At 43.9% G+C, this 18,820-nt stretch overlaps 1 protein-coding gene across 3 annotated transcripts in view; it reads right to left on the bottom strand.

The window, feature by feature from the left end:
* The window catches only part of LOC141117699 (NACHT, LRR and PYD domains-containing protein 3-like), a 2,363,088-nt gene that overhangs the window by 1,074,100 nt on the left and 1,270,168 nt on the right, over window positions 1–18,820 (bottom strand). For all 3 annotated transcript variants that reach the window (XM_073610698.1, XM_073610697.1, XM_073610699.1), the window contains exon 9: window positions 16,647–16,811. In XM_073610698.1, coding sequence (XP_073466799.1) covers window positions 16,647–16,811 — 165 coding nt within the window. The remainder of the gene's footprint in view (window positions 1–16,646; window positions 16,812–18,820) is intronic.

An 18,820-nucleotide genomic window follows, 5' to 3' on the forward strand; every position in this document is an offset into this window, starting at 1 on the left:
GGTGATTATTCTCCAATCTGTAGAAGAAGAGAAGAATGTTACCAGAAGAAAATGAATTTCTCCCCCAGGAAAGAATGTAACTATTCTCTACATGAATGGAACTCATTTCTCTTTATTGGAATCATTAATATGAGATCACTTTATAAAAGACGATCGATCATCTACACTATTGGAGGATTTCTCTTTTTGTGGATCCCAATTACTAAATGTGACATGAGAAGTGGATGAGGTGGTGTGATCCATTCATTATTCCTGTATGGGGATTGGACCATACACACTCACACTGACCTCTAGGCTTTCACCTCCAACCTTCTGCTAAGTCTTGGATTCAGTTGTGGAGATTCACTTTGATGGTCACAGAAGTCTCACTCATGTTGTGGAAACGTCATTGACTAAAAGTGACACCATTGTACTTTGGGATTTCCTTTGAACATCATGGTGGAGGATTTGATCTTATGGTTTGGAGAAGATTTTATTATTACCGTTCTTTATTTGGAACTTTTTTGAAAATGTTGTACTAATATTGCTGCACTAATTTTATATCTGCTGATTATAAATTCTCTTCATTAGTTATCAGTGGAATAGTCTCCATACCATTGTTATATATACACTTATAGGGAGTTTTGTGATGAGGAGTCTCACTTTTATTGTTATATTGTCACATTTATATTGTGTGAATGTTATATACTAGTGCTGCAGTCTTCCATATTATACTAGATGTGATAATTCCACCAATAGGGATCAGATATAACAATTCCATTCACTACAAAAATACTTTCATACATGTGAGGAAGGGCAGATCTCCTCCAATCTATTCACAGCTACTTCAATCTATATATCATATAATGTACAAAAATACATAAACATGAAGAGCAGCAAAGCTATCTCATAAAATTACAAATATCAAGAGAAAGTTCATAAATGTGAAAAAGCGGATTTCCTACAAGCCATTCACCACTACTTCCATCTCCAATCACCATACAGTGACTTGTGTAGTAAGACCCCTTTCACACTGCAGAGCCGATAAAACTAAATCGCTGGTCATTTTTGCGGTGCTTTAGCTGCGCTTTTTGTGCGCTAGTGGGCCGGTGACAACGGGACCTTAAAGTGGAGCTCCACCCATATTTTAAAGTAATTTCCCTCCAAATCCACTGTGTGTGCTGATAAAGAATTGGCATATTTTTCCCTTAAACTCACTGTTATATACTGTATAATAGTCGGCACTTCCTGTCCTCGGCCGCGGCCCAGCATTTCCTCCCCTCTCTGCAATGCCTCCTGGGAGAGGTTTGTCATCAATCCCAGGAGACAATAGGCATCGCTGGGCCGTAGCATCGCTTTTGTTGCCATGGTTACCAAAGCTTCTTATACACAGTGATGGGCAGTGGGGAAGGTGGCTGGAGCATCTCAGCTCTGATTACATACAGAGCCCGGGGGAGGGGACAGACACACCACGTACTGATTTATAATAGAGGAATATGATGGGGCAGTTTTAAGGGGGCAATTCTGATGGGGCGATTCTGATGGGGCAGTTTTGATGGTGGCAATATGATGGAGCAGTTTTTTATTGGGCAATTTTGATGGGGCAGTTTTGATGGGGGCAGTTTTGATGGGGCAGTCTTGATGATGGCAATATGATGGGGTAGTTTTGGTGGGGCGATTCTGATGGGGCAGTTTTGATAGGGGTATAATGGGGCAGTTTTGATGGTGGCAATATGATGGAGCAGTTTTAATGGGGGCAGCTTTGATGGGGCAATTTTGATGGGGCAATTCTGATGGGGTTAATATGATGAGGCAGTTTTGATGGGGAAGTTTTGATGGGGCAATTCTGATGGGGGCAGTTTTGATGGTGGCAATATGATGGGGCAGTTTTGATGGGGACAGTTTTGATGGGGCAATATGATGGGGCAGTTTTGATGGGGCAATTCTGATTGGGGCAATTTTGATGGGGCAGTTTTGATGGTGGCAATATCATGGGGCAGTTTTGATGGGGGAAGTTTTGATGGGGACATTCTGATGGTGGCAATATGATGGGGACATTCTGATGGGGTCAGTTTTGATGGGGCAATATGATGGGGCAATTCTGATGGAGCAATTTTGATGGGGCAGTTTTGATGGTGGCAATGTGATGGGGCAGTTTTGATGGGGGGCAGTTTTGATGGGGGGTAGTTTTGATGGGGGGCAGTTTTGATGGGGCAATTCTGATGGTGGCAATATGATGGGCAGTTTTGATGGTGGCAATATGATGGGGCAGTTTTGATGGGGGCATGTGATGGGTGTTATGATACGCTTTGCTGGGGGCAATGTGATGCGATATGTGGGGGGGTGTTGTGATGCGAATTGCGGGGAGTGATGTAATGCCATTTGCGGGGGATGTTGTGAAGCAATTTGCAGGGGGCCATGTGATGCGATTTGCGGGGGGTGTTGTGATGTGATTTGCAGGGAGCGATGTGATGCCATTTGTGGGGGTGTTGTGATACGATTTGTGGGGGGCTATGTGATGCGATTTGTGGGGGTGTTGTGATGCAATTTTCGGGGGGTGTTGTGATGCGATTTAGGGGAGCTGTATGATGTGATTTGCTGGGGGCAATGTGATGCGATTTTTTCGGGGGGGTGTTGTGATACAATTTGCAGGGAGCGATGTGAAGCCATTTGTGGGGGGTGTTGTGATGCGATTTGCGGGGGGCTATGTGATGCGATTTGTGAGGGTGTTGTGATGCAATTTGCTGGGGGTGTTGTGATGTGATTTGTGGGGAGCTGTATGATGTGATTTGCGGGGGCTATGTGATGCGATTTGCGGGGGTGTTGTGATGCGATTTGTGGGGGCCATGTGATGCGATTTGCGGGGGTTGTTGTGATGCAATTTTCTCAGGATGATGTGATGTCATAGAAATTCATCTTTACTTGCTCTACGCCATTTGCAGGTAGGCAATGCAAGAAATAATGCAATTGTAATTTATTTACTTACTCCTGGAGGGAGGAGGGGAGCAGAGGCTTGCATAGCTAAGGGGCAGTAACTTCCTCTGACACTGCCGTAGCTATGGAAACCTGACCTGAAACCTATCATGCTGCTTGTGCTGCACTGAGCATGTGCGAGATCTACAAGGATGAGAAGGAAGAAATACAGTCTGGCTTCAGATGCCCACACTTAAGATGGCCACGGCCTGCTGGAAGTTTATAAAATAACAAACTAATGCTATAATCTAACAAAACGGACCTTAGTTTACAGACTAACTTTACTAGAATACATTAAGCTTGTGTATTATAGGGCTATTTTTATTTAAAAAGTATATATTCGGCCGGAACACAGCTTTAAAAAAAGAAAAAAGACCAGTTTTGCGGCGCGTTCAAAGTGCTTGGAAGTGCTGCCCATTCATTTCAATGGGTAGGGGTGTTTTGGGAGCGCTATTTATAATGCTCATAACCCGCCCCAAAGATGCTGCTTGCAGGACTTTTTCTAATGTCCCACAAGCGCACCGCCCAAGTGTGAAAGAACTCATACAAATAAATAGGAGGCAGTTTTCAGGTGCTATTTCTGGCACTAAAATGTCTGAAAACTGCCTCAGTGTGAAGGGGGTCTAACAGAAATACCAGAGATTCATCCAGATGGATTAAATCAATGCTGATCAACTTCCACCTCTTTGCAGCAACTTCAATCAACCTCCCCCACACCGGTGAGCAAACAGGTCACTTACCAAAAGATTTGTCCCCACAAGGCCCAGACACGCTTGTTTATATCCTTCCAGCAGCGCCACTCCGCTCAAGCCGGCTTCCGATGAGAACAGACTGTGCCACGGAATGTCAGACCTCCAGGTAGTATCTCCAATATCACCCGAGGTATCCAGACAATGGCCTCAATCACATTACATAGAAAAGAAAAAGCCTCCATAGTGCATAATCCTTAAATATATATAGAATTACAGATTGTACACTTCCATCATATACACGAGTATACACAGAACTCAGAGCACACACCGCTCCGGACTGCAGCCGTGTATGATGGAGTCCAGGCAGTGACATGGAGGCTTTTTCTTTTCTATGTAATGTGATTGCGGCCATTGTCTGGACACCTCGGGTGATATTGTATTTTTGCACATTATATGTTATACAGACTGAAGTAGCTGTGAATTTGTATTATTGATCAGTATTGGCATTCTTATAGTCACTCATGATTAATTAACGAACGTCAACCCCACCCTTATAACAGTATATATTTGAGCATCCTTAAGGGGGAGCACATTGCTCGGGGGTGCACATTGCAATGGCTTCTTTCTCTAAGTGATTCTTTCTACAAGTGATATGCACTTCAATCTCTGCACTTCAGCGATTGCACGAAGCAAACAAACACAGCAATCTGCACTGGAAAGCACCTAACAGACTGCAGGTGACCCATCTTTCTAATAAGCTCTCCTTCCACTCTGTAACATGCACTCTCTACCACTGCTTCTGACACTCCTGTCCTCTCTCCTCAAACTTTCTTACCTTCACCCCCCCTCTCCACCCGCCTGCTTATACATATCACCCTGCCTTCTGTCTTCTGCCTACTACTGCTCCTACCAACTCTTGCTCATTCTACATCCATACACTGATAAAACCTCCAGTACTCTGAGACATGCCCCTTCACATAAATCACATTCCCACATTACCTCCCTCACCCTCCTGCTTCTCCTAATCTCTGGTGACATATCCCCAAACCCTGGGCCACCATCATCTGTCTTTGCCCATCGCTCCCATCCCCCTACACCCTCTGGCAGGAGCCGTAACCCACAGAACTTGGTCTCTGTTCCTCTTTCCAAAACCAGCCCCCCCTTTTCCTGTGCCCTGTGGAATGCACGTTCTGTCTGCAACAAACTCACCGCCCTTCACGACCTCTTTATCACAAATTCCTTTAACCTACTTGCCATTACTGAAACCTGGCTTCATGAATCGGACACTATTTCTCCTGCTTCCCTCTCTCATGGGGGCCTTTTCTGGACTCACTCCCTCAGACCAAGTGGACGGAAGGGAGGTGGGGTGGGAATCCTTCTAGCCCCATGCAGCACCTATCAGGTGCTTCACCCACCTCCCTCTCTGACACTCTCCTCTTTTGAGGCACATTGCATTCGTCTATTCTCTCCAATTTCTCTAAGAATTGCTGTCATCTACCGGCCCCCTGGACCAGTATCAGCCTTTCTTGATGACTTCTCTGCCTGGCTACCCTACTTTCTCTCTGCTGAAATCCCCACAATCATTCTTGGGGACTTCAACATCCCTGTTAACACTAACACTACTATTACGTCTAAACTTCTCAGTCTCACCTCATCGCTTGACCTGAAGCAATGGATACAGGCTCCTACCCACTCCAACGGCAACACCCTCGACCTTGCCTTCTCCTATCTGTGCACTCCATGCAACCTTTCCAACAATCCACTCCCACTCTCTGATCACCACCTTATTAGTTTTGCTCTCTCCTTGTCTTCCACCTCTTCTCCCTCCAACCGCCTAACGGTTACCCGTAGAAACCTTCGCCACCTCAACCCTTCTCTTCTCTACTCTGCTACTGATCACCTCTATGACAAAATCTCACCTCTGTCCTGCCCCAACCAAGCTACTTTCATCTACAACAGCTCACTGTCTTCCTCCCTAGACAAGCTTGCCCCCCTCACTACACGCAGAATTAGGCCCCGACTGCTACAACCCTGGCAAACAGATGACACCAGAAGTCTCAGAAAACGTAGCCGCGCTCTTGAGCGCCTATGGCATAAGACTAAGACCCAGGAAGACTTCACACAATATAAATCTGCCCTCCTAAAATACTACTCCTGCCTTCACACTGCCAAACAGACCTACTTTATCACACTCATCAACACCTTCTCATCCAGTCCACGTCAACTCTTCTCTACCTTCAACACTCTACTCTGTCCTCCACTGCCTCCACCCACCAACACACTCACTGCCCAGGAGATTGCCAATCACTTCAAAACTAAGATTGATACAATTCATGAGGAGATCACGAATGCGCAAAAACCTCCCCCATGCAACACCCTATGTCCACAGATACAATCATTACTTCCCTCATTCAACCCTGTTACTATTACTGAGGTTGCCAAACTTTTATCTAGCACCCATCTAACCACTTGCCCCCTGGATCCTGTTCCTTCGCAAATGCTACGCTCACCCTCTGACTCGATTCTACACTCTCTAACTCACATTTTCAACCTCTCCCTCTCCTGTGGCGTCTTCCCTAACTCTCTAAAACATGCGCTAGTCATCCCCATTCTAAAAAAGCCCTCACTGGATCCCACCAATCTCAACAACTTACGTCCAATCTCCTTACTCTCCTTCTCCTCCAAACTTCTTGAAAGACTGGTCTACATCCGACTAAGCGACCATCTGACCATGAATAAACTTCTAGATCCCCTCCAGTCTGGTTTTCGCCCTCAACACTCCACGGAAACTGCTCTCCTTAAACTCTCAAATGACCTACTAATGGCTAAAGCCAATGGACACTATTCTGTACTACTTCTACTGGATCTCTCTGCTGCCTTTGACACAGTGAACCACCCCCTCCTCCTCAAAAAACTCCACTCCTTTGGTCTCCGTGACTGTACTCTTCGCTGGTTCTCATCCTACCTATCACACCGCTCCTTCAGTGTCACTTACAACTCTACTTCCTCCTCTCCTCTTCCTTTTTCCGTTGGGGTCCCCCAAGGTTCTGTTCTTGGACCTCTCCTTTTCTCAATCTACACCACCTCCTTGGGTCAGTTGATTGCCTCCCATGGCTTTCAATATCATCTCTACGCTGATGACACCCAAATCTATCTCTCCACCCCCCAGCTCTCGCCATCTGTCTCCTCACGCATTACCAACTTACTAGCAGACATATCAGCCTGGATGTCACATCACTTCCTCAAACGCAACCTATCCAAAACCGAGCTCATGATATTTCCTCCCTCAGGTGCCACTTCCCCTGATTTCCCTGTCAAGATCAACGGCTCAACTATCAACCCATCTCCCCACGCCAGGGTCCTAGGTGTAATCCTGGACTCTGAACTAACCTTTCGACCCCACATTCTATCACTATCCAAAGCTTGCCGCCTCAATCTCCGCAACATCTCCAAGATACGCCCCTTCCTAACCAATGTCACCACGAAGCTTCTAATCCACTCCCTGGTCATCTCCCGCCTCGACTACTGCAACTCCCTCCTCATTGGTTTACCTCTAAATAGGCTATCCCCACTTCAGTCCATCATGAACGCTGCTGCCAGGCTCATCCACCACACAAACCGCTCAGCGTCTGCCACACCCCTCTGCCAATCCCTCCATTGGCTGCCACTCAGTCACCGAATTAAATTCAAGATACTAACTCTAACTTACAAAGCCATCCACAACCTGGCCCCCAGCTACATCTCTAACCTAGTCACAAAATACCAACCTAATCGTTCTCTTCGCTCCTCCCAAGACCTCCTGCTCTCAAACTCCCTTGTCACCTCATCCCATGCTCGCCTTCAGGACTTCTCTAGAGCCTCCCCCATCCTCTGGAATGCTCTACCCCAATCCGTCCGATTTTCTCCTACTTTATCCACTTTCAGACGATCCCTGAAAACTCATCTCTTCAGAGAAGCCTATCTGGCCCCCACCTAACAACTGTACATCTATCTTCTCAATCAGCACATCACCCACAGTTATTACCTCTTGTATCTTTTGACCTTCCCTCTTAGATTGTAAGCTCTAAGGAACAGGGCCCTCTGATTCCTACTGTATCAAAGTGTATTGTATTTGTACTGTCTACCCTCAAGTTGTAAAGCGCTACGTAAACTGTTGGCGCTATATAAATCCTGTATAATAATAATAATAATAATATTGGTGGAGTTATCACATCTACATTAGAAGTGTTGGTATTCGGACACATTGTAGATTGCAGATTTCTCATTTGTCTCATCACACATTTTATCACTAAGTGTAGGGCTCTATACATAGAATTATATTATACTATTTGTACTTCTATATCAGACTTCCTGCTGGCGGCTGGTTTTCATTCATTCGATTTGCACAAAGTTGTTCATGTTTTTTAGCGCAGATATTAAATGTTTTATATTTTTATATCCAGCTTTAGAGAACTGTCTGATATTGGTGATATATAAAGACAACCAGGAGATGAAATATATCTCCAGTATTAGGTTTATGTAGTTTAGACATACACTATATTACCAAAAGTATTGTGACGCCTGCCTTTACAAGCACATGAACTTTAATGGCATCTCAGTCTTAATCCTCGTACACACGATCAGATTTTTGGATGTCCGTTCGTCCATTTTTTTGTGGCATGCTAGTCTCATATCAAAAGTGAAGAGGTTACTCTCCATATGAAAATTCCCTTCTGACTAACTTCAGAAGTGACGTGATGTGTTGAATAGTTTTGTATGTATTCTTTCGTTTCTTAGCATGCATAGTCTTGCTCTCACAATTTATTTTGGATTAAACAAAAATCAGATGCTGAGTTCACGTACGATAAAAATTTTATAGCCTGCACATCCAGCTTTTGTCGGACGAAAAATCAGAATTGGCTGTCAAAAGCACCATACTAACGATCATGTTGGATTAGAAGGCCTGGCTTGCAGTCTCCACTCTAAATAATACCAAAGATGTTCTATTGGGTTGAGGTCAGGTCTCTGTGCAGGCCAGTCAAGTTCCTCCACCCCAAACTCACTCATCTATGTCTTTATGGACCTTGCTTTGTGCACTGGCAAATCATTTGGTGGAGGGGCGATTATGGTGTGGGGGGGTATTATGGAGTGGGGGGAGGGGGGATTATGGTGTGGGGGGAGGGGGGATTATGGTGTGGGGGGTGTTTTTCAGGGGTTGGATTTGGCCTCTTAATTCCAGTGAAGGGAACTCTTAAGGCATCAGCATACCAAGACATTTTGGACAATTTCATTCTCTCAACTTTGTGGGAACAGTTTGGGGATGGCTCCTTCCTGTTCCAAAATGACTGTGTACCAGAGCACAAAGCAAGGTCCATAAAAACATGGATGAGCGAATTTGGGGTGGAGGAACTTGACTGGCCTGCACAGAGTCCTGACCTCAACCCGATAGGACACCTTTGGGATGAATTAGAGCAGAGTCTGCGAGCCAGGCCTTCTCATCCAACATTAGTGCCTGACCTCACAAATGTGCTTCTGGAAGAATGGTCAAACATTCCCATAGACACACTCCTAAACCTTGTGGACAGCATTCCCAGAAGAAATTAAGCTGTTATAGCTGAAAAGGGTGGGCCAACTCCATATTGAACCCTACAGAGTAAGACTGGGATGCCATTAAAGTTCATGTGTGTGTAAAGGCAGGTGTCCCAATACTTTTGGTAATCTAGTGTAACAGTCCAGTATTGGATATTTAGGCTCCATGCACACTGGCTTGATACATTGCTGCTACTATAGGAGTTTTGTATTCTGCCTGTAGAACCAGCTCCATGTTCCAAGACATATTTTGAGCTCAATGTTTAGAGGCAGGAAAAAAACCTTCTGGTTCATGTTTCTGATTGGAGCTTTCTGGCAGAAAAAATGCAAAACTCTCCTAAACTCGTCTAAACTTTGTACAATAAAATCTCTATATGAAAGTTTTTTTCTGCCAAGGGAACTGACATTTTTTAAGCCCAGTGTGCATGGAGCCTTATGGAGTCTAAAGATGGAAAGTGGTGACATTTTCATATTTCTATATTATTTATGTGGTTTAGATATAAAACTGTCCCAGAATATTATTGTCTCAGTCAGTCCTGTTATACTCACTGTAATTCCTCTATCCGGCTTGTTGTCAGAGCTTCCATCAGATCCCTGAATTGAGGACCCTCCAGATTGTTCACAGACAGGTCCAGTGTCCTCAGTGTCTGGTTATTTCTTATTCCAGATGCCAGGTGGGGGCAGGAACTGTCTGTCAGGTGATTATTCTCCAATCTGTAGAAGAAGAGAAGAATGTTACCAGAAGAAAATGAATTTCTCCCCCAGGAATGAATGTAACTATTCTCTACATGAATGGAACTCATTTCTCTTTATTGGAATCATTAATATGAGATCACTTTATAAAAGACGATCGATCATCTACACTATTGGAGGATTTCTCTTTTTGTGGATCCCAATTACTAAATGTGACATGAGAAGTGGATGAGGTGGTGTGATCCATTCATTATTCCTGTATGGGGATTGGACCATACACACTCACACTGACCTCTAGGCTTTCACCTCCAACCTTCTGCTAAGTCTTGGATTCAGTTGTGGAGATTCACTTTGGTGGTCACAGAAGTCTCACTCATGTTGTGGAAACTTCATTGACTAAAAGTGACACCATTGTACTTTGGGATTTCCTTAGAACATCATGGTGGAGGATTTAATCTTATGGTGTGGAGAAGATTTTATTATGACCGTTCTTTATTTGGAACTTTTTTGAAAATGTTGTACTAATATTTCTGCACTAATTTTATATCTGCTGATTATAAATTCTCTTCATTAGTTATCAGTGGAATAGTCTCCATACCATTGTTATATATACACTTATAGGGAGTTTTGTGATGAGGAGTCTCACTTTTATTGTTATATTGTCACATTTATATTGTGTGAATGTTATATACTAGTGCTGCAGTCTTCCATATTATACTAGATGTGATAATTCCACCAATAGGGATCAGATATAACAATTCCATTCACTACAAAAATACTTTCATACATGTGAGGAAGGGCAGATCTCCTCCAATCTATTCACAGCTACTTCAATCTGTATAACATATAATGTACAAAAATACATAAACATGAAGAGCAACAAAGTTATCTCATAAAATTACAAATATCAAGAGAAAGTTCATAAATGTGAAAAAGCAGATTTCCTACAAGCCATTCACCACTACTTCCATCTCCAATCACCATACAGTGACTTGTGTAGTAAGACCCCTTTCACACTGCAGAGCCGATAAAACAGCCCTAAATCGCTGGTCATTTTTGCGGTGCTTTAGTGGTGATTTAGCTGCACTTTTCGTGCCCTAGTGGGCCGGTGACAACGGGACCTTAAAGTGGAGCTCCACCCATATTTTAAAGTAATTTCCCTCCAAATCCGCTGTGTGTGCTGATAAAGAATTGGCATATTTTCCCCTTAAACTCACTGTTATATACTGTATAGTAGTCGGCACTTCCTGTCCTCGGCCGCGGCCCAGCATTTCCTCCCCCCTCTGCAATGCCTCCTGGGAGATATTTGTCATCAATCCCAGGAGACAATAGGCATCGCTGGGCCGTAGCATCGCTTTTGTTGCCATGGTTACCAAAGCTTCTCATACACAGTGATGGGCGGTGGGGGAGGTGGCTGGAGCATCTCAGCTCTAATGACATACAGAGCCCGGGGGAGGGGACAGACACACCATGTACTGATTTATAATAGAGGAATATGATGGGGCAGTTTTAAGGGGGCAATTCTGATGGGGCAGTTTTGATGAGGGCAATATGATGGGACAGTTTTGATGGGGGCAGTTTTAATGGGGCAGTCTTGATGATGGCAATATGATGGGGTAGTTTTGGTGGGGTGATTCTGATGGGGCAGTTTTGATGGTGGCAGCTTTGATGGGGCAATTTTGATGGGGTAGTTTTGATGGGGGCAATTCTGATGGTGTTAATATGATGGGGCAGTTTTGATGTGGCAGTTCTGATGGGGCAATTTTGATGGGGCAGTTTTGATAGTGGCAATATGATGAGGCAGTTTTGATGGGGCAATTCTGATGGTGGCAATATGATGGGGCAGTTTTGATGGGGCAATTCTGATGGGGGCAATTTTGATGGGGCAGTTTTGATGGTGGCAATATCATGCGGCAGTTTTGATAGGGCAATTCTAATGGGGGCAGTTTTGAGGGGGCAGTTTTTATGGGGCAATTCTGATGGGGGGCAATTTTGATGGGGCAGTCTTGATGATGGCAATATGATGGGGTAGTTTTGGTGGGGCAATTCTGATGGGGCAGTTTTGATGGGGCAATTCTGATGGGGCCAATTTTGATGGGGCAGTTTTGATGGTGGCAATATGATGGGGCAGTTTTGATGGGGCAATTCTGATGGTGGCAATATGATGGGGCAGTTTTGATGGGGACAGTTTTGATGGTGGCAATATGATGGGGCAGTTTTGATGGGGCAATTCTGATTGGGGCAATATTGATGGGGCAGTTTTGATGGTGGCAATATCATGGGGCAAGTTTGATGGGGCAATTCTGATGGGGGCAATTTTGATGGGGCAGTCTTGATGATGGCAATATGATGGGGTAGTTTTGGTGGGGCAATTCTGATGGGGCAGTTTTGATGTGGGCAATTCTGATGGGGGCAGTTTTGATGGGGCAATATAATGGGGCAGTTTTGATGGTGGCAATATGATGGAGCAGTTTTGATGGAGGCAGTTTTGATGTGGCAATTGTGATGGGGTAGTTTTGATGGGGGCAATATGATGGGGCAGTTTTTATGGGGCAATTCTGATGGTGTCAATATGATGGGGCAGTTTTGATGGGGGAAGTTTTGATGGGGCAATTCTGATGGGGGCAATTTTGATGGGGCAGTTTTGATGGTGGCAATATGATGGGGCAGTTTTGATGGGGACATTCTGATGGTGGCAATATGATGGGGGAAGTTCTGATGGGGCAATTCTGATGGGGCAATTTTGATGGGGCAGTTTTGATGGGGCAATATGATGGGGCAGTTTTGATGGGGCAATTCTGATGGTGTCAATATGATGGGGGAAGTTTTGATGGGGCAATTCTGATGGGGCAATTTTGATGGGGCAGTTTTGATGGGGCAATATGATGGGGCAGTTTTGATGGGGCAATTCTGATGGTGTCAATATGATGGGGGAAGTTTTGATGGGGCAATTCTGATGGGGCAATTTTGATGGGGCAGTTTTGATGGTGGCAATATGATGGGGCAGTTTTGATGGGGGCAGTTTTGATGGGGGCAGTTTTGATGGGGCAATTCTGATGGGGGCAATTTTGATGAGGCAGTTTTGATGGTGGCAATATGATGGGGCAGTTTTGATGGGGGCATGTGATGGGTGTTATGATACGCTTTGTTGGGGGCAATGTGATGCGATTTGTGGGGGGTGTAGTGATGCGAATTGCGGGGAGTGATGTAATGCCATTTGCGGGGGATGTCGTGAAGCAATTTGCAGGGGGCCATGTGATGCGATTTGCGGGGGGTGTTGTGATGTGATTTGCAGGGAGCGATGTGATGCCATTTGTGGGGGTGTTGTGATACGATTTGTGGGGGGCTATGTGATGCGATTTGTGGGGGTGTTGTGATGCAATTTTCGGGGGGTGTTGTGATGTGATTTGTGGGGAGCTGTATGATGCAATTTGCGGGGGCTATGTGATGCGATTTGCGGGGGTGTTGTGATGCGATTTGTGGGGGCTATGTGATGCGATTTGCGGGGGTTGTTGTGATGCAATTTTCTCAGGATGATGTGATGTCATAGAAATTCATCTTTACTTGCTCTACGCCATTTGCAGGTAGTCAATGCAAGAAATAATGCAATTGTAATTTATTTCCTGGTTCCTGGAGGGAGGAGGGGAGGAGAGGTTTGCATAGCTAAGGGGCAGTAACTTCCTCTGACACTGCCGTAGCTATGGAAGCCTGACCTGAAACCTATCACGCTGCTTGTGCTGCACTGAGCATGTGCGAGATCTACAAGGATGAGATCCAGGAAGAAATACAGTCTGGCTTCAGATGCCCACACTTAAGATGGCCACGGCCTGCTGGAAGTTTATAAAATAACAAACTAATGCTATAATCTAACAAAACGGACCTTAGTTTACAGAGTAACTTTACTAGAATACATTAAGCTTGTGTATTATAGGGCTATTTTTATTTAAAAAGTATACATTCGGCCGGAACACAGCTTTAAAAAAAGAAAAAAGACCAGTTTTGCGGCGCGTTCAAAGTGCTTGGAAGTGCTGCCCATTCATTTCAATGGGTAGGGGCGTTTTGGGAGCGCTATTTATAATGCTCATAACCCGCCCCAAAGATGCTGCTTGCAGGACTTTTTCTAATGTCCCACAAGTGCACCGCCCGAGTGTGAAAGCACCCATACAAATAAATGGGAGGCAGTTTTCAGGCGCTATTTCTAGCGCTGAAATGTCTGAAAACTGCCTCAGTGTGAAAGGCGTCTAACAGAAATACCAGAGATTCATCCAGATGGATTAAATCAATGCTGATCAACTTCCACCTCTTTGCAGCAACTTCAATCAACCTCCCCCACACCGGTGAGCAAACAGGTCACTTACCAAAAGGTTTGTCCCCACAAGGCCCAGACACGCTTGTTTATATCCTTCCAGCAGTGCCACTCCGCTCAAGTCAGCTTCCGATGAGAACAGACTGTGCCACGGAATGTCAGACCTCCAGGTAGTATCTCTAATATCACCCGAGGTATCCAGACAATGGCCGCAATCACATTACATAGAAAAGAAAAAGCCTCCATAGTGCATAATCCTTAAATATATATAGAATCACAGATTGTACACTTCCATCATATACACGAGTATACACAGAACTCAGAGCACACACCGCTCCGGACTGCAGCCGTGTATGATGGAGTCCAGGCAGTGACATGGAGGCTTTTTCTTTTCTATGTAATGTGATTGCGGCCATTGTCTGGACACCTCGGGTGATATTGTATTTTTGCACATTATATGTTATACAGACTGAAGTAGCTGTGAATTTTTATTATTGATCACTATTGGTGGAGTTATCACATCTACATTAGAAGTGTTGGTATTCGGACACATTGTAGGTTGCAGATTTCTCATTTGTCTCATCACACATTTTATCACTAAGTGTAGGGCTCTATACATAGAATTATATTATACTATTTGTACTTCTATATCAGACTTCCTGCTGGCGGCTGGTTTTCATTCATTCGATTTGCACAAAGTTGTTCATGTTTTTTAGTGCAGATATTAAATGTTTTATATTTTTATATCCAGCTTTAGAGAACTGTCTGATATTGGTGATATATAAAGACAACCAGGAGATGAAATATATCTCCATTATTATTAGGTTTATGTAGTTTAGACATACACTATATTACCAAAAGTATTGTGACGCCTGCCTTTACAAGCACATGAACTTTAATGGCATCTCAGTCTTAATCCTCGTACACACGATCAGATTTTTGGATGACCGTTCGTCCATTTTTTTGTGGCATGCTAGTCTCATATCGAAAGTGAAGAGGTTACTCTCCATATGAAAATTCCCTTCTGACAGAATACAACTTCAGAAGTGACGTGATGTGTTGAATAGTTTTGTATGTATTCTTTCGTTTCTTAGCATGCATAGTCTTGCTCTCACAATTTATTTTGGATTAAACAAAAATCAGATGTTGAGTTCACGTACGATAAAAATTTTATAGCCTGCACATCCAGCTTTTGTCGGATGAAAAATCGGAATTGGCTGTCAAAAGCACCATACTAACGATCATGTTGGATTAGAAGGCCTGGCTTGCAGTCTCCACTCTAAATAATACCAAAGATGTTCTATCGGGTTGAGGTCAGGTCTCTGTGCAGGCCAGTCAAGTTCCTCCACCCCAAACTCACTCATCTATGTCTTTATGGACCTTGCTTTGTGCACTGGCAAATCATTTGGTGGAGGGGCGATTATGGTGTGGGGGGGTATTATGGAGTGGGGGGAGGGGGGATTATGGTGTGGGGGGAGGGGGGATTATGGTGTGGGGGGTGTTTTTCAGGGGTTGGATTTGGCCTCTTAATTCCAGTGAAGGGAACTCTTAAGGCATCAGCATACCAAGACATTTTGGACAATTTCATTCTCTCAACTTTGTGGGAACAGTTTGGGGATGGCTCCTTCCTGTTCCAAAATGACTGTGTACCAGTGCACAAAGCAAGGTCCATAAAAACATGGATGAGCGAGTTTAGGGTGGAGGAACTTGACTGGCCTGCACAGAGTCCTGACCTCAACCCGATAGGACACCTTTGGGATGAATTAGAGCAGAGTCTGTGAGCCAGGCCTTCTTATCCAACATTAGTGCCTGACCTCACAAATGTGCTTCTGGAAGAATGGTCAAACATTCCCATAGACACACTCCTAAACCTTGTGGACAGCATTCCCAGAAGAAATTAAGCTGTTATAGCTGAAAAGGGTGGGCCAACTCCATATTGAACCCTACAGACTAAGACTGGGATGCCATTAAAGTTCATGTGTGTGTAAAGGCAGGTGTCCTAATACTTTTGGTAATCTAGTGTAATAGTCCAGTATTGGATATTTAGGCTCCATGCACACTGGCTTGATACATTGCTGCTACTATAGGAGTTTTGTATTCTGCCTGTAGAAGCAGCTCCATGTTCCAAGACATACTTTGAGCTCAATGTTTAGAGGCAGGAAAAAAAACTTCTGGTTCATGTTTCTGATTGGAGCTTTCTGGCAGAAAAAATGCAAAACTCTCCTAAACTCGTCTAAACTTTGTACAATAAAATCTCTATATGAAAGTGTTTTTCTGCCAAGGGAACTGACATTTTTTAAGCCCAGTGTGCATGGAGCCTTATGGAGTCTAAAGATGGAAAGTGATGACATTTTCATATTTCTATATTATTTATGTGGTTTAGATATAAAACTGTCCCAGAATATTATTGTCTCAGTCAGTCCTGTTATACTCACCGTAATTCCTCTATCCGGCTTGTTGTCAGAGCTTCCATCAGATCCCTGAAATGAGGACCCTCCAGATTGTTCATAGACAGGTCCAGTGTCCTCAGTGTCTGGTTATTTCTTATTCCAGATGCCAGGTGGGGGCAGGAACTGTCTGTCAGCTGATTATCATCCAATCTGTAGAAGAAGAGAAGAATGTTACCAGAAGAAAATGAATTTCTCCCCCAGGAATGAATGTAACTATTCTCTACATGAATGGAACTCATTTCTCTTTATTGGAATCATTAATATGAGATCACTTTATAAAAGATGATCGATCATCTACACTATTGGAGGATTTCTCTTTTTGTGGATCCCAATTACTAAATGTGACATGAGAAGTGGATGAGGTGGTGTGATCCATTCATTATTCCTGTATGGGGATTGGACCATACACACTCACACTGACCTCTAGGCTTTCACCTCCAACCTTCTGCTAAGTCTTGGATTCAGTTGTGGGGATTCACTTTGATGGTCACAGAAGTCTCACTCATGTTGTGGAAACTTCATTGACTAAAAGTGACACCATTGTACTTTGGGATTTCCTTAGAACATCATGGTGGAGGATTTGATCTTATGGTGTGGAGAAGATTTTATTATTACCGTTCTTTATTTGGAACTTTTTTGAAAATGTTGTACTAATATTGCTGCACTAATTTTATATCTGCTGATTATAAATTCTCTTCATTAGTTATCAGTGAAATAGTCTCCATACCATTGTTATATATACACTTATAGGGAGTTTTGTGATGAGGAGTCTCACTTTTATTGTTATATTGTCACATTTATATTGTGTGAATGTTATATACTAGTGCTGCAGTCTTCCATATTATACTAGATGTGATAATTCCACCAATAGGGATCAGATATAACAATTCCATTCACTACAAAAAATACACTTTCATACATGTGAGGAAGGACAGATCTCCTGCAATCTATTCACAGATACTTCAATCTATATAACATATAATGTACAAAAATACATAAACACGAAGAGCAACAAAGTTATCTCATAAAATTACAAATATCAAGAGAAAGTTCATAAATGTGTAAAAGCGGATTTCCTACAACCCATTCACCACTACTTCCATCTCCAATCACCATACAGTGACTTGAGTAGTAAGACCCCTTTCACACTGCAGAGCCGATAAAACAGCTCTAAATCGCTGGTCATTTTTGCGGTGCTTTAGCTGCGCTTTTCGTGCGCTAGTGGGCCGGTGACTACGGGACCTTAAAATGGAGCTCCACCCATATTTTAAAGTAATTTCCCTCCAAATCCGCTGTGTGTGCTGATAAAGAATTGGCATATTTTTCCCTTAAACTCACTTTTATATACTATATAGTAGTCGGCACTTCCTGTCCTCGGCCGCGGCCCAGCATTTCCTCCCCTCTCTGCAATGCCTCCTGGGAGATATTTGTCATCAATCCCAGGAGACAATAGGCATCGCTGGGCCGTAGCATCGCTTTTGTTGCCATGGTTACCAAAGCTTCTCATACACAGTGATGGGCGGTGGGAAAGGTGGCTGGAGCATCTCAGCTCTGATTACATACAGAGCCCGGGGGAGGGGACAGACACACCATGTACTGATTTATAATAGAGGAATATGATGGGGCAGTTTTAAGGGGGCAATTCTGATGGGGCAATTCTGGTGGGGCAGTTTTGATGAGGGCAATATGATGGAGCAGTTTTGATGGTGGCAATATGATGGGGCAGTTTTGATGGGGCAGTTCTGATGGAAGCAATTTTGATGGGGCAGTTTTGATGAGGGCAATATGATGGAGCAGTTTTGATGGGGCAGTTTTGATGGTAGCAATATGATGGGGCAGTTTTGATGGTAGCAATATGATGGGGCAGTTTTGATGGTAGCAATATGATGGGGCAGTTTTGATGGGGGCAGTTTTGATGGGGCAGTCTTGATGATGGCAATATGATGGGGTAGTTTTGGTGGGGCGATTCTGATGGGGCAGTTTTGATGGTGGCAATATGATGGAGCAGTTTTGATGGGGGCAGCTTTGATGGGGCAATTTTGATGGGCAGTTTTGATGGGGTAATTTTGATGGGGCAATTCTGATGGTGGCAATATGATGGGGGAAGTTTTGATGGGGCAATTCTGATGGGGCAATTTTGATGGGGCAGTTTTGATAGT

The sequence above is a fragment of the Aquarana catesbeiana genome, linkage group LG13, assembly GCF_042186555.1.
Source record: "Aquarana catesbeiana isolate 2022-GZ linkage group LG13, ASM4218655v1, whole genome shotgun sequence".
Taxonomy (NCBI): domain Eukaryota; kingdom Metazoa; phylum Chordata; class Amphibia; order Anura; family Ranidae; genus Aquarana; species Aquarana catesbeiana.